Consider the following 13,491-nt stretch of genomic DNA (forward strand, 5'->3'; position numbering starts at 1 on the left):
CCAGAATAGACCTCGAAAAATTAATAAATCCCATTGCTAATGGAGGACAACACAGTCTGCATTCTCCTTCTCTGCCATTTCTAAAGCAATACCAGTATCTCCACCAGCTCTAAGACCATCTGCTCCCCGGCCTCTGCTGAGTGAGTAGTGCCATCTTGAGGTGGCAGAAAATCTGTTCTGAATAGACTTAGTAATATTTTCTGAGCCACTTGGCCATGTCAGGAGCCTCTGAGGAAGACCCGCCTGCTGAAAGGAGGGACTGCTTACTCCTTTCCTACCCTTTCTGCCTCTCTTCTGCAGGCCACTTTGCAAAGGATTGTTTCATGCAGCCAGGTGGGACCAAATATGCTCTCATCCCCGATGAAGAAGAGGAGAAAGAAGAAGCAAAGTCAGCAGAATTTGAGAAGCCTGATCCCACAAAGAATTCCTCCAGAAAAAGAAAGAAGGTAAGTTCCATTATAAAAATAATTTTTTTTTGTTTTAAAATGAAAATGTGCATTTTGCAGAAATGCTGTCATTGAGCAAAAAAAATCTCACATATAGTGCCCAGGCCTACATTCAAGCCCCAGGACTAGCTCACCAAAATAATAATAATAATAATAATAATATTCAGTAATAGGAAAGTAAGTTAATGATCCTTTAGCCATAGATATTTCATTGAAGAACATAAAAGGGTATAAGAAAAATTAATATATCATACCTAGAATGACCATAATCTTATATAGAGAGCTGTAGATGTCTGTTTATTATTACCTAGGAAAAAGATTAGAATATGAATACTGATTTAAAAAAATCTCTCTTAGTGAAAAGATTATAAGGGATCTTGATTTTCTTCTTTGTTTTTCAATGTCTGGACCCTGGCTCAACCTACATTTTTGGGCATTTCATTACTATTTTCTTTAGATAAATAAGACTGTGTTTGTAATCCTAGCTACTCAGAAGACTCAGATATGAGGACTGTGGTTTGAAACCAGTCTGAGCATAATAGTTCATGAGACTCTTATCTCCAACTAACCAATAAAAAGACAGAAGTGGAGATGTGGCTTAAGTGATAGAATGCTAATCTTGAGCATAAAAGCTCAAGGACAGTGCCCAGGCCCTGAGTTCAAGCCCCAGGCCAAAAAAAAAAAAAAAAAAAAGACTACTACATTAATCCTTTAAGGCTGCTAGCCAGGTATGATGTGCACATTTGTAATCCCAGCCACCTGCAAGGTAGAGGCAGGAGGATCATAGGATCCTAGCTGAAGGCTAGTCTGGGCTACGTAGATTGTCTCTTTTTGTTGTTGTTGTTGTTGGTTGTGGGGCCTGAACTCTGGGCCTGAGTGCTGTCCCCCAGCTCTTCAGCTGTAGACCAGTTCTCTACCAGCCTCAGCCCCACTTCCAGCTTTTTCTGCTTATGTGGTGCTAAGGAATTGAACCGAGGGCCTCATGCATGCAAGGCAAGCACTCTACCACTGAGCCACCTTCCCAGCACCCATAGATTGTCTCTAAAGAAGGAAAAAGAAAACCTTTGATTTATTTTGTCAGTTGTAGGGGCCTGGGCTCAGTCCCTGAGCTCTTCTGCTCAAGGCTAGTACCTTGAGCACATCACCACTTCCGGTTTTCTGGTGGTTATGCATATGTCTCAAGGACTTTTCTGCCCAGTCTGGCTTTGAACTTCGATCCTCAGATCTCAGCTTCCTGGGTGGCAAGGATTACGGGTGTGAGCCCAACTTCGTTTTATTTTTAAATATTTGGCAAACTTTCATTGACTGGTCATTTGTGCCAGGTACTACAAACTCTAGGGATACAAGGCTGAGATCCTTTCCCCATAAATGAAGAATTCATTTTGTAGGAAAGGGAAAGAGCCATTATGCCATTATAAAAATTAGCCAAGTATTTAGATGACTTTTTTTGGGGGGGGCTCTGGTCGAGGGGCCTGAACTCTGGGCCTGGGCACTGTCCCTCAGCTCTTCAGCTCAAGGCTAGCACTCTACCACTTGAGCCACAGCATCACTTCCGGCTTTTTTCTTTTTGCTTATGTGGTGCTGAGGAATCAAACCCAGGACCTCATGCATGCAAGGCAAAGCGCTCTACCACTGAGCCACCTTCCCAGCCCCTTGGATGATTTTTTTTATGTGTGTATTCTCTTCCTGGGTAGTCATGTCACTCCTAGGACTTTACCTGCCTGATAACTTCCACTCCCTAACTAGTGCCTCCTAGTTCCCATAGAGTTGATTCAAGTCTGCAGACCTAGAATTGAGGCTCTTGTGTGTGAATTCAAGCTAACTTCAGTTTGTTAGTTTGCTAAGTAGGATTGGGTTTTTTATTTGTTTGTTTTGTTGTTCTTGTTTTTGTAGGTTGTAAGGCTTGAATTCAGGGCCTGGGTGCTGTCTCTGAGCTTTTTCACTCAAGACTAGCAATCTACCATTTTGAGCCACAGCTCAACTTCCAGATTTCTGGTGGTTATTTGGAGATAAGAGTCTCGTGAACTTTCTTACCCAAGCTGGCTTTGAACCAGGATTGTCACATCTCCGCCTCCTGAGTAGCTAGGGTTACAGACATGAGCCACTGTTGCCTTGCCTTGTTCTTTGATGACAGTGACTTGCAGACGGATGCTCAGCTCCTCAAAATAAGTAGAGAACACTTGATAAGTAAGTTCCTAATTAAATACTGTCATGATCACCACAATCTTTTTTTCTCCCAAATATACACATACCACATCATATCATCATCACCACAACCACAACTCTTGTTTCTACCCTTCTGTTTTATATTATATGTTTTAGTGGCAACTATATCTTTGATTGCCCAAGAAAGCAGTTGATACATTATTTACTTTTCTCTGCTTTACATTTCACATTCACTAAACCACCAGGTCCTGTGTGTGTATACTACACAGGCTTGAAACTCACAGAGTGTCTGAGGGCGGCCTCAAACTCTCGATGCTCCCACATCAGTATCCTGAGTGCTGGAGAATTACCTGCATGTTCCACCAGGTCCAGAAAGGAGCATATTTCTAAATTTTGTTACTCTCACTACATTTGTACAGTTTGTCTTCTCACATCTCTTAAATTCAGACTATTGAATTAACCTTAGGAGTTTTTGGTTTTGTTTGGTGTTGGTATTTTTTTTTCTTTGTGTGTGTGTGCCAGTCCTGGGGCTTGAACTCAGCCTGAGCATTGTCCCTGAGCTTCTTTTGCTCAAGGCTAGCACTTCTACCACTTGAGCCACAGCACCACTTCTGGCTTTTTGTGTTTATGTGGTACTGAGGAATCAAACCCAGGGCTTCATGCATGCTAGGCAAGCACTCTACCACTAAGCTACATTCCCAGCCCTGTTTTTTTGTTTGTTTGTTTTTTAGTCAATCATGGGGCCTGAACTCTGGGGCTGGTTACTGTCCCTCAGCTCTTCAGCTCAAGGCGAGTGCTCTACCACTTAAGCCACAGCGCCACTTCTGGCTTTTTCTGCTTATGTGATTCTGAAGACTGAAACCCAGGACCTCATGCGTGCAAGGCAAGCACTCTATCACTGAGCCACCTTCCCAGCCCTGGGGCTTGAACTCAGGGCCTGGGCGCTGTCCCTGAGTCTCTGTGCTCAAGGCTATCAATCTATCACTTGAGCCACAGCACTACTTCTGGCCTTTTCTGAGTAGTTCATTGGAGATAAGGGTCTCATGGAGTTTCCTGCCTGGGCTGGCTTTGAACTGCAATCCTCAGAGCTCAGCTTCCTGACTAGCTAGGATTACAGGTGTGAGCTACCAGCACTTGGCTAGCCTTAGGAGCTATTTTTTGTTTCATTGTTTGTTTTTTGTCATGGTGGGGCTTGAACTCTGGGCCTGGGTGCTGTCCCTCAGCTCTTTCAGCTCAAGGCTAGTGCTCTGTCACTTGAACCACAGTGCCACTTCCAGTTTTCTGGTGGTTACTTGGAGATAAGAGTCTCACGGACTTTTCTTTTTCTTTTCCTTTTTTTTGTCGGCCATGGGGCTTGGGCACTATCCTTCAGCTCTTCAGCTCAGGGCAAGCACTCTACCACTTGAGCCACAGCACCACTTTCGGTTTTCTAGTGGTTTATTAGAGATAAGAGTCTCATGGACTTTCCTGCCTGGACTGGCTTTGAACTGTGATCCTCAGATCTCAGCCTCCTGAATATCTAGGATTACAGGTGTGAGCCATGGCGCCCGGCTTAGCCTTAGAAGTTTAAAAAAATACATATTTGCTTATAGAATCTAAGTCTGGACATCAGATATTTTTTCTTTTTTCTCTTTTTTTCTTTTTTTAGGTCTATAGGACTAGAAATTAGTACCTGCCACTAGTGCTCTTTCAAACTGAGCCACACCTCTAACCCCTACAGTTGGTTCTTTTTTTTTTTTTCAGATATTTTTAAAATCATCATTTATTTATTTACTTTCAGATGAGGTTTCACTATATAGCCCAGCTAACTCTCCTTCTGACCCTCCTGGGGCCTCAGCTTCCCTGCCAAAATATATGCTGGCTTTGAACTTTGACTCTCCTAGAGGTAGTAGCTCCTAGATAGGGGCTCTTACAGCCTCCACTTTCTGAGTACTGGGATTATGCATTCCACACTATGTCTTTTCAGATTTTTCCTTCCCTCCCTCCTTCCTTCCCTCCCTCCCTTCCTTCCTCCCTCTTTCCCTCCCTCCTTCTCTCCCACCCTCTCTCTTTCCCTCCCTCCCTCCCTTCCATCTGTCTTGCTACTAGGATTTTGAACTCAGGCCCAGTGCTTGCTAGGCAGTTACTGTACCATTTGAGTTATACCTTCAGTCCACCTGTTTTGCTGGTTAACTGGAGCCACTTTGAACCTGTATTTCATTTCACCAAACAGTTGTTAAGGATCTGCTAGGTATGAGGCTTTTAATAGTCTGCTTAGTCAACCCATATCCAAATCTCCATTGCCCTTTGTTAGTATATGAATGGTTTTATGCCTTTTTATTTTCCTCAACCATTGTTTTTATTAATTGGCTTTATAGGCTAAAGTGCATACTAAAGGCAAAAAATAAAATGCAGGGGCTGGGAAGGTGGCTCAGTGGTAGAGCGCTTAACTTGCATGCATGAGGCCCTGGGTTTGATTCCTCAGCACCACATAAGCAAAAAGAAAAAAGCCGGAAGTGGCGCTGTGATTCAAGTGGTAGAGTGCTAGCCTTGAGCTGAAGAGCTGAGGGACAGCGCCCAGGCCCAGAGTTCAGGCCCCACGACCGGATCCAAAAAATAAAAAAATAAAATGCATACATAGGGAAGGGCTTGTTTGTGCCCAACATTACAAAGGACCTAAGTTGCCTAAGTGTCTGTTCTAGCAAACCCTGGGAAAGGGATGCACTGGCCTGCTACTGGCTTTTGGTTGGGGCCTACAGAAGCATATGCCTTATTTTTAAAGTATCTTTGTGTTAGCTGGGTGCTGGTGGCTCACACCTATAATCCTAACTACTCAGGAGGCTGAGATCTGAGGATCATGGTTCAAAGCCAGCCCGGGCAGGAAACTCCATGAGACTCTTATCTCCAATAAACCTCTAGAAAACCGGAAGTGGCACTGTGGCTCAAGTGGTAGAGCACTTACCTTGAGCTGAAGAGCACAGGGAAAACGTCCAAGCCCAGAGTTCAAGCCCCACAACCAACCAAAAAAAAAAAAAATCTTTGTGTGTATCAACTTGTAACTTACTAGTTGGATTACAATTGTTGTAGGCTTCAAGATGAAGCTCATTGGAAACATGGTTAGCATACATGTTGTTACTAGCTACTCAGGCAGCTGAGATCTGAGAATTGAGGTTCACAGCCTGCCTAAGCAGAAAAGTCCATGAGACGCTTATCTACAATTAACCAGCAAAATACCAGAAGTATAGGCGTGGTTCAAGTGATAGAGCACCATCTTGAGAAGAAAAATCCAAGAGAAAGCTCAGGGCCCTATGTTAAAGCCCCAGTACTGGCACAAAAAGAAATTTGTTTTCCTGATGGCCTAAGCAACACTATATATAACTGTGGCTCTCTAATGTGCTTCCTAGGTTCTAAATCGTTGATTGATAGACCTTTTTCTTCTGCTTTTTCCTTTCCAAGGAAATAAACTGGTACCTTATAGGCAATTTCTAGCCAGGATTTGTCTTCTTTACTACTTCCCAAAAGTTTATTCTATAAAATCAGTTTAAGAATCAAATCATCTCTTGACAGTCATTTCCTAAGAACCAGCATTTGCTTGACTTCTCTCTAAATCAGTTCCAAAGGATTTAGGTGTTAACATGGCATTGTCAGGCTAAAAGAACATCTGCTTTGGGTCCTAGCCAGAGTTGAACTAGGTCCTACCACATGGGCAAGTCACTTCATCTTAGTCACCCTCTTTGAAATCAACTTTCTTTACTAAAAAGTTTGTCCATTTATTGATGAAAGTTAGGTGAGATACATGTGCACAGCCCCAGCCCCACATCTGGATTACTAAACACTGAATTAGTTGCATATCGCTGTAATTCTCTCTTCTCAAGTTTTGCTTTTACTTTTGTTTTTCCCTTGCATTTGGCTATTGAGAATCTGTTTCAGAGCCCTGGAAAGCATGCTCTAGCAAAGGATATCTGCTTTTTCTAGAGTCTTAGAAACATTCAAGCTTCTTTTCAGTGCCTCCCTTCATTTATCTTAGGTTCACACCCTGGGTCTTTTTTTTTTTTTTTTGCCCTTTATCTTTTTCCTTTTCCTACTTGAATGTAGTCTAGGGATCAGAAACTAATGACTCTGCCTTCCCTACACAACTCCCAACTTTCCTGTTGACTTTCTGAAGTAACTGTTCTTATGTGTTCTAACTCAGAGCTAGACCCAGCACACATGCTGCCACCTGCTTGAGTGTGAGTTGTGTTCCTTCAGATTGCATGAGGACTTTTGCGTCCAAACTGAGTGTTAGTTAGAAGGCCTCTTTTCAGTCCTCAGTTGCCAGAGTCCACGCCCTAGTGCACCAGGATTCTCTAGCATTTTGTTCTTCTCCTGAGCCAGCATGTTTGAGAGCAAAGTTGAAAAAGTGCCAAACTCAGGAAACATGGCATTCTTAGCCTTTCTCAACTTGCTTTTTTTCTCTGAGTTACAGGCTTCCATCTGAAATCTGGGAATAATAATCAGCGAATTTTAGCTGGTACAGGGGTACATATCTATAATCTCAGGTACTTGGGAATGTGAGACAGGAGAATTGCCAGTTTTAGGGTCACTCTGGGCTATCTAGTGAGAATCCATCTCAGCAAAAATAATGAATTTTGGTTTTGACAGATTGTCTTTTTAAATTAGTATTCATTAGTTGTACAAAGGGGTTTCATTGTGATATTTCCATACATGTATACAATGTATCCTAATCAACCTCACTCCCTCCATCACTCTTCCAATCTCATTTCCCCTCTTACTGACCATATTCATCCTCATTCACACACTCCCTCTGTACCCCGCAATCCCCATCCAAGCCTGTTACTTTCCCCAACAAATTATTGAGAAACTGTGATGTGTTTCTTAGATGTAAGGCAGCATTATTCTTCCTATTTCTTACTCAGGCTAGGCTAGGCTTGGAGGGAATCGGTACCTGGCTATCCATTTGCTTATTTACTTTCCTAGGACCCTGCCCTATGTAAAAGAGCAGAGCCTAGTAAAGCTCCCAAGCCCAAAATATCCCCTGATGGGGGATATATCCCATAGCCTTGCCATAGAGAGATGTACTATGCCTCAGGCTGGGCCATGTGTTTCCCTGCTCTCAGCTCCTGGCCATAGTTACTTTGTTCCCACTCAATCTCTGTCCCATTGGAGATGCCAAGAAAGGATTTTGGTTTAAACTTAAAATTTAAAATTTAGGTTCATCTGCTGTAGCTATTTAGCCACACTTGTAAGAGCATCCTGGGAGTTCTCTGAAATAAGAGAAAAATACTTCTTGTGGGCTGAGGGTGTAGCTTCATGGTAGAGTGCTTGCTGAGCATGCTCAGAGCCCTGGGCTCAATCCCTGGCACCAGGAAAAACACACAAAACCTACCATAGCTATCTCCCACTGAGTGTCTGTAAAATATCAGCCACTACAGTTAGGACCCACTGAATTCCCACAATACCCTCTGAAGTATGTTCTTGTAAAAATTTCCCTTTTACTGAAAAGTGAGCTTCAAAAATGTTAAATCCCTAGCCAAGTGCCAATGGCTCACACCTATAATCCTAGCTACTCAGGAGGCTGAGATCTGAGGATTACAGTTCAAAGCCAGCTCAGGCAAGAAAGACTCTGTGAGACTCTTATTGCCACCCCTTCCCCCTTCCCAACCCCCCCTCCCCCGCAAAAAAAAAAAAGCCAGAAGTAGACCTTTGGCTCAAGGGGTAGAGTGCTAGCCTTGTGTGAAATATCCAAGCCCCGAAATTCAAACCCTAGTACCAGCAAAAAAAAGTGAAATATTTTCTTCCAAGTCACATAGAAAGTTAAGTAGCAGAGCTTGAATTTGAGTTTAATTTTATCTTATTGCAAGATTATTGTTCTGACCACCTTACATCTCTCTCTGGGAAGAGAAGCCTTGTACTATATAGAATAACTCCGAAGATTTCCATTCACATCTGTGTGTGTGTGTGTGTGTGTGTGTGTGTGTGTGTGTGTGTGTGTGTGTGTGTGTGTGTGTGTGTGTGTGTGTGTGTGTGTGTGTGTGTGTGTGTGTGTGTGTACATGTGTATGTGCATGTGTGTGCGCACTAGTACTAGGACATGAATTCAGGACCTGCATGCTGTCCCTGAGCTGCTTTTTGCTCAAGGTTAGCACTCTGTCACTTGAGCCACACCTTCACTTCCACTTTTGGGGGGTTTTTGTCAGTCGATTGTGGAGCTTGAACTCAGGGCCTGGGCGCTGTCCCTGAGCTTTTTTGTTCAAGGCTAGTGCTCTACCACATTGAGCCCACAATTCCACTTCTGGCCTTCTGGTGTTTAATGGAAGATCAGAGTGTCACAGACTTTCTTACCCAGGTAGGCTTCAAATAGATTCTCAGATCTAGCCTCCTGAGTAGCAACTAGGGTTAGCCACTAGTGCCTGGCTGACTTCCGGTTTTTTGATGGCTAGTTGGAGATGAGTTTTTATGGACTTTGCTGCCTGGGCTGGCTTACCATAATCCTCAGATCTCAACTTCCTGGGTAGCTAGGATTACAGGTGTGAGCCACCAGTGCCAGGGTCCATTCACATTATCTACATTCAGATCCCATGCAGCAGTTGGAAGCAGCTTGCCCCAGATCAGAGAGGCAGATCTGGGGCAAGCAACTTCACCCTCTGCAGACCATAAATACTATGTCATTAAATCACAGCCATGTGACATAGGTGCTATTTTTATCTGGTTTTTATTTGAGGAGGCTGGGACTCAGTGGGGTGGGGTGGTTGGCCAAGGTTACAGTCATAAGAACAAGCAGATGGAGGGCTGTCTAACAGCTGTTCTTTCTACCCTGTCACTGCTGCCTTCTGACAGCCAGCTCCCAGTTGGAAACCTATAGGAAGAGCAGTAGCATTGTGCTTTGTTCTTTCCTTTTCTCTTCCCTCTATTCTTCCTCATTCAGAAACCTTACTGAGGCAATACAGATATTTGAAATTCAAGGAAAGTGCTTAAAAACTGCCTTGACAGTGTCACGGGAACCTGCCTCCTATGTTTCTGTAGGCTGTTCTGTTACTCTGGCAGCATGGTATTTGGGGGTCTAGTTTTTAGAAAGTTCTTAAATTTGTTCTTTTTGTTTTGTTTTTGTTTTTGAGACAGGGTGTCACTATGTGGCACTGACTGACTTGGAGCTCACCATGTAGTCCTCAATGGCCTCAAGCTTGGGATTTTCTGTCTCTGCCTCCCTAGTGCTGAGATTATACACGTGTGTCACCACTCCTGGCCTAAGCTTTGTTCTTTTTTTGGGGGTGGGGGGTGCTTGAACTCAGGGCCTTTGTGCTATCCCTGAGCTCTTCAGCTCAATGTGGGCACTCTACCACTTGAGCCATAGCGCCACTGCCAGTTTTCTGGTGGTTAATTGGAGATAAGAGTCTCACAGCCTTAGAGGCTGGGAAGGTGGCTCAGTGGTAGAGTGCTTGCCTTGCATGCATGAGGCCCTGGGTTTGATTCCTCAGCACCACATAAGCAAAAAGAAAAAAGCCGGAAGTGGTGCTGTGGCTCCAGTGGTAGAGCGCTAGCCTTGAGCTGAAGAGCTGAGGGACAGCACCCAGGCCCAGAGTTCAGGCCCCACGACCGGACCCAAAAAAAAAAAAAACAAACAAAAAAAGAAACAAAAAGAGTCTCACAGCTTTTCCTGTCCGGGCTGGCATGGAACCATGATCCTCCTGAGTAGCTAGGTATGAGTCACCAGCGCCTGGCTCCAAGCTTTTTTCTTTATCAGTATACTTTTGTGATGTTGTGAATGTTAGAGATGATAAATATTCAAGAGTAGTTGATGGTATGACTGCCAGACTGGGAGTTATAAATCCTAAATCTTTTTCATTCTTTTGTCCCCAAGAATTGGTGATTGGACCCATAGCCTCAAGCTTGATAGGCAAGTGCTCTACCCATTGAGCCATGCTCCAGTGGAAATCTGCTTTCATCTTGTGCTGTGTGTGTGTGTGTATTCTGATGCTCAAACTTGGGGCTTCTCAATCTTACTATTTTGCTTAAGGCTGGGGCTCTATCACTTACAGCTGTTTTTTGCTGGTTAACTGGAGATAAGACTCACAGATCAGATTTTCTTGCCCTGATGGCATCGAACTGTAATCCTCAGATCACAGCCTCCTGAATAGCTAGGATAATATGTATGACCCACCAGCATCCAACTGTTCTGAGTCACTGTCTTTAGATAGAGACTGGATAACCTGTAGGGACCTTTTCTGAAAGCTTTAATATTTTTCACTTTCAGAAGCTAAAGCAGTAGATAGATGCTGTTTCTTTGGGGGGGGGGGGGCGGAAAGGGAAGTCAAATTGGACAGATTTTGTTTGTTTTTGTTTTGTCAGTCTTGGGGCCTGAACTCAGTGGTCTGGGCACTGTCTCTGAGCTGCTTTTGCTCAAGGCTAGCACCATATCACTTGAGCCACAGTGCTGCTTCCAGGTTTTTCTGATTATGTGGTACTGAAGAATCTAACCCAGGGCTTCATGCATGTTAGGCAAGCACTGTACCACTAAGGCACATTCCCAGCCCAAATTGGACAGAGTTATATGAAGTAAAATGTTAAAAACTTCTCTCCTTCTCTACCATTCTTGTTTCCAAGATAACACTTGATACCCGTTAATTGTGTCCTTTCCAATGTATTAAATATATGCAAGTATACTGGGCATAGTGACACACAAGCCTGTAATTCAAGCACTCAGGAGACAGAAGCAGGAAGATTATGAGTTTCAGACCAGCCTGGGCTACATAGTGAGTCCCTGTCTCGAAAGATAATACAGCAATAGAAATATATACATAATCCCCATTATGCATGCATATATATATGTATATATATTATGCATGCATATATGTGTGTATATATGTATATGTATATATATGTATACACACACACACACACACACACACACACACACACACACACACACGTGCGTGTTTTTTATGTACACTGGAATTCCCTCAGCATGGCTTTAGTGTCCTAGAATCCATCAAACATGGTCTAGGCTCTTTTACTTGTTTTAGCTGTCAGTACTTAAAGGTTTACTTGTTTTTAATTCTCTAATTTATTTAGTCTCCTACTGATTACCTGCTATATTTTTTTCAGTTGTGGGGCTTGAACTCAGGGCCTAGGTGCTGTCCCTGAACTCTTTTGCTCAAGGCTAGGGCTCTACCACTTTGAGCCACAATGCCACTTCCGGTTTTTAAGTGGTTAATTGGAGATAGTCTCAAAGGGACTTCTGCCCGGGCTGGCTTCTAACCATGATCCTCAGATCTCAGCCCCCTGAGTAGCTAGGATTACAGTTGTGAGCCACCAGTGCCCAGATCCTGCTGTAATTGTTTTTGTTCTTGCCAGTCTTGGAGCTTGAACTCAGGGCCTGGGCTCTGTCCCTCAGCCTTTCTGGGCTCAAGGCTAGCACTCAACCACTTGAGCCACAGTGCCACTTCTGGCCTTTTCTGTTTATGTGGTACTTAGGAATCAAACCCAGGATTTCACACATGCTAGATGAACACTCTACCACTGAGCCACATTCCCAGCCTCCTGCTGTATTTTTTAAAGCAGGTAATTAGGCACACTGTTGAATTTTTTAACTTTCTTTTCAGGAAAAGAAGAAAAAGAAGCATCGAGACAGGAAGTCATCTGACTCTGATAACTCAGACTCGGACAGTGATACTGGCAAGAGGGCAAGGCATGCCTCAAAAGACAGCAAGGCATCAAGGAAGAAGAAGAAGAAGAAGAAGCACAAGAAGAAGCACAAGGAGTGAGCAGAGAACAAGTGGGGGTGAGGGGAGAATGAGGGCCAGGAGCTCTGTGCTTGAAGCGCTGGTTCCTGGAAAGACTCAGTAGTGAGAAGGTGGCCTCCCACCCCATTGACTTTTCTCCCAGAAATGGCTTCTTCATGCAGCAGGCAGATTTGGGAGCTAGAGGCCAAAAGCAGCTGCCTGAATTGAGTTTTCTATTGTTCCTGATTCCTTTGCAAGTGACCCCTGCAGCCCACCCACTCATTCACCTAGCTTCTTTCACACAGCTGCCACTGCCAGAGCTGGCTTCCTTTGCAGTCCAGTCTTGAGCCACAGGCAGTGCTATAGAGGTGAGCCTGGCTGTTGCTGGGGATGTGATGGCCCCCTTCCTGTTGGTCTGTATTGGCCAGTTTGTAGGTAGTCTCTGCTGCCTCATCCAGGGTGGGAGCAGGAGGCAGGAGGCCGGCAGCAGGTGGGAGAACACGGGAAGGAGTGGCATTCACTCTTTCCATTCCCTCAACATGGTTCCCCTGAGCTAGAAGTGACAACCAGAAAACAGTCATTTGCAGTGTGACTTATCTTGTGTATGACATTCCAGCAGACCACTAAACCAGACATCGGAAGTCAAGATCATTGCTCTATTTTCTATTTATTACTATTTGAATCTAATTGTACTTCAGGCCTCTGCTTAAATTCCTGGCACTAAATGGAAGTGTTTGGTTTTAAATTTGCCAAAAGCCCTTATTCTTATTATCCTTGTCCCTGAGTAACTTAACTGACTTAAAAGTCATTGAATGTGCACTAGCTGACAGAATAGCATTTGGTATGTTACCTAAGTCCTTGGAGAAGGTCCCAGCTGAAGTACAGAGGAGAGGAGCTAGCAGGTCACTGCCTTCTTGGGAGCTCACTTTTAAGCCCTTCCTTCAACACTGATCAGATGACTTTTTACCCCAGAATCTTCTTTACCAATCAGATGACCTTTTCCCCAGAGTCCTTTAGAGAACAAGGAAGTTTGGAACCTCGGGTATTGGTTCTTAGGCAGTAATGATCTCCCACCAGAGTGGCACAAGCCTGGATCCTGTGTCCCTAGAGAGCTGGACCCAAGGTTATTAGAACAGAACCAGCTTGGGGAAGCTGCAGCACTGAGGGAACTAGCTCATTTAA

The 13,491-nt window shown here is 44.0% G+C and overlaps 1 protein-coding gene across 1 annotated transcript in view; it reads left to right on the forward strand.

Moving 5' to 3' along the window:
• The window catches only part of Zcchc17 (zinc finger CCHC-type containing 17), a 38,055-nt gene extending 25,100 nt beyond the window's left edge, over positions 1–12,955 (forward strand). The window contains exons 7-8 of the mRNA XM_070008786.1: positions 301–446; positions 12,190–12,955. Of these exons, the coding sequence (XP_069864887.1) occupies positions 301–446; positions 12,190–12,351 (308 nt within the window). The 3' untranslated portion in view covers positions 12,352–12,955. The remainder of the gene's footprint in view (positions 1–300; positions 447–12,189) is intronic.
• Positions 12,956–13,491: the final 536 nt, after the last annotated feature.

This window comes from Dipodomys merriami, unplaced genomic scaffold, assembly GCF_024711535.1.
Source record: "Dipodomys merriami isolate MVZ:Mamm:240054 unplaced genomic scaffold, mDipMer1.0.p SCAF_71, whole genome shotgun sequence".
In the NCBI taxonomy this organism is placed as follows: domain Eukaryota; kingdom Metazoa; phylum Chordata; class Mammalia; order Rodentia; family Heteromyidae; genus Dipodomys; species Dipodomys merriami.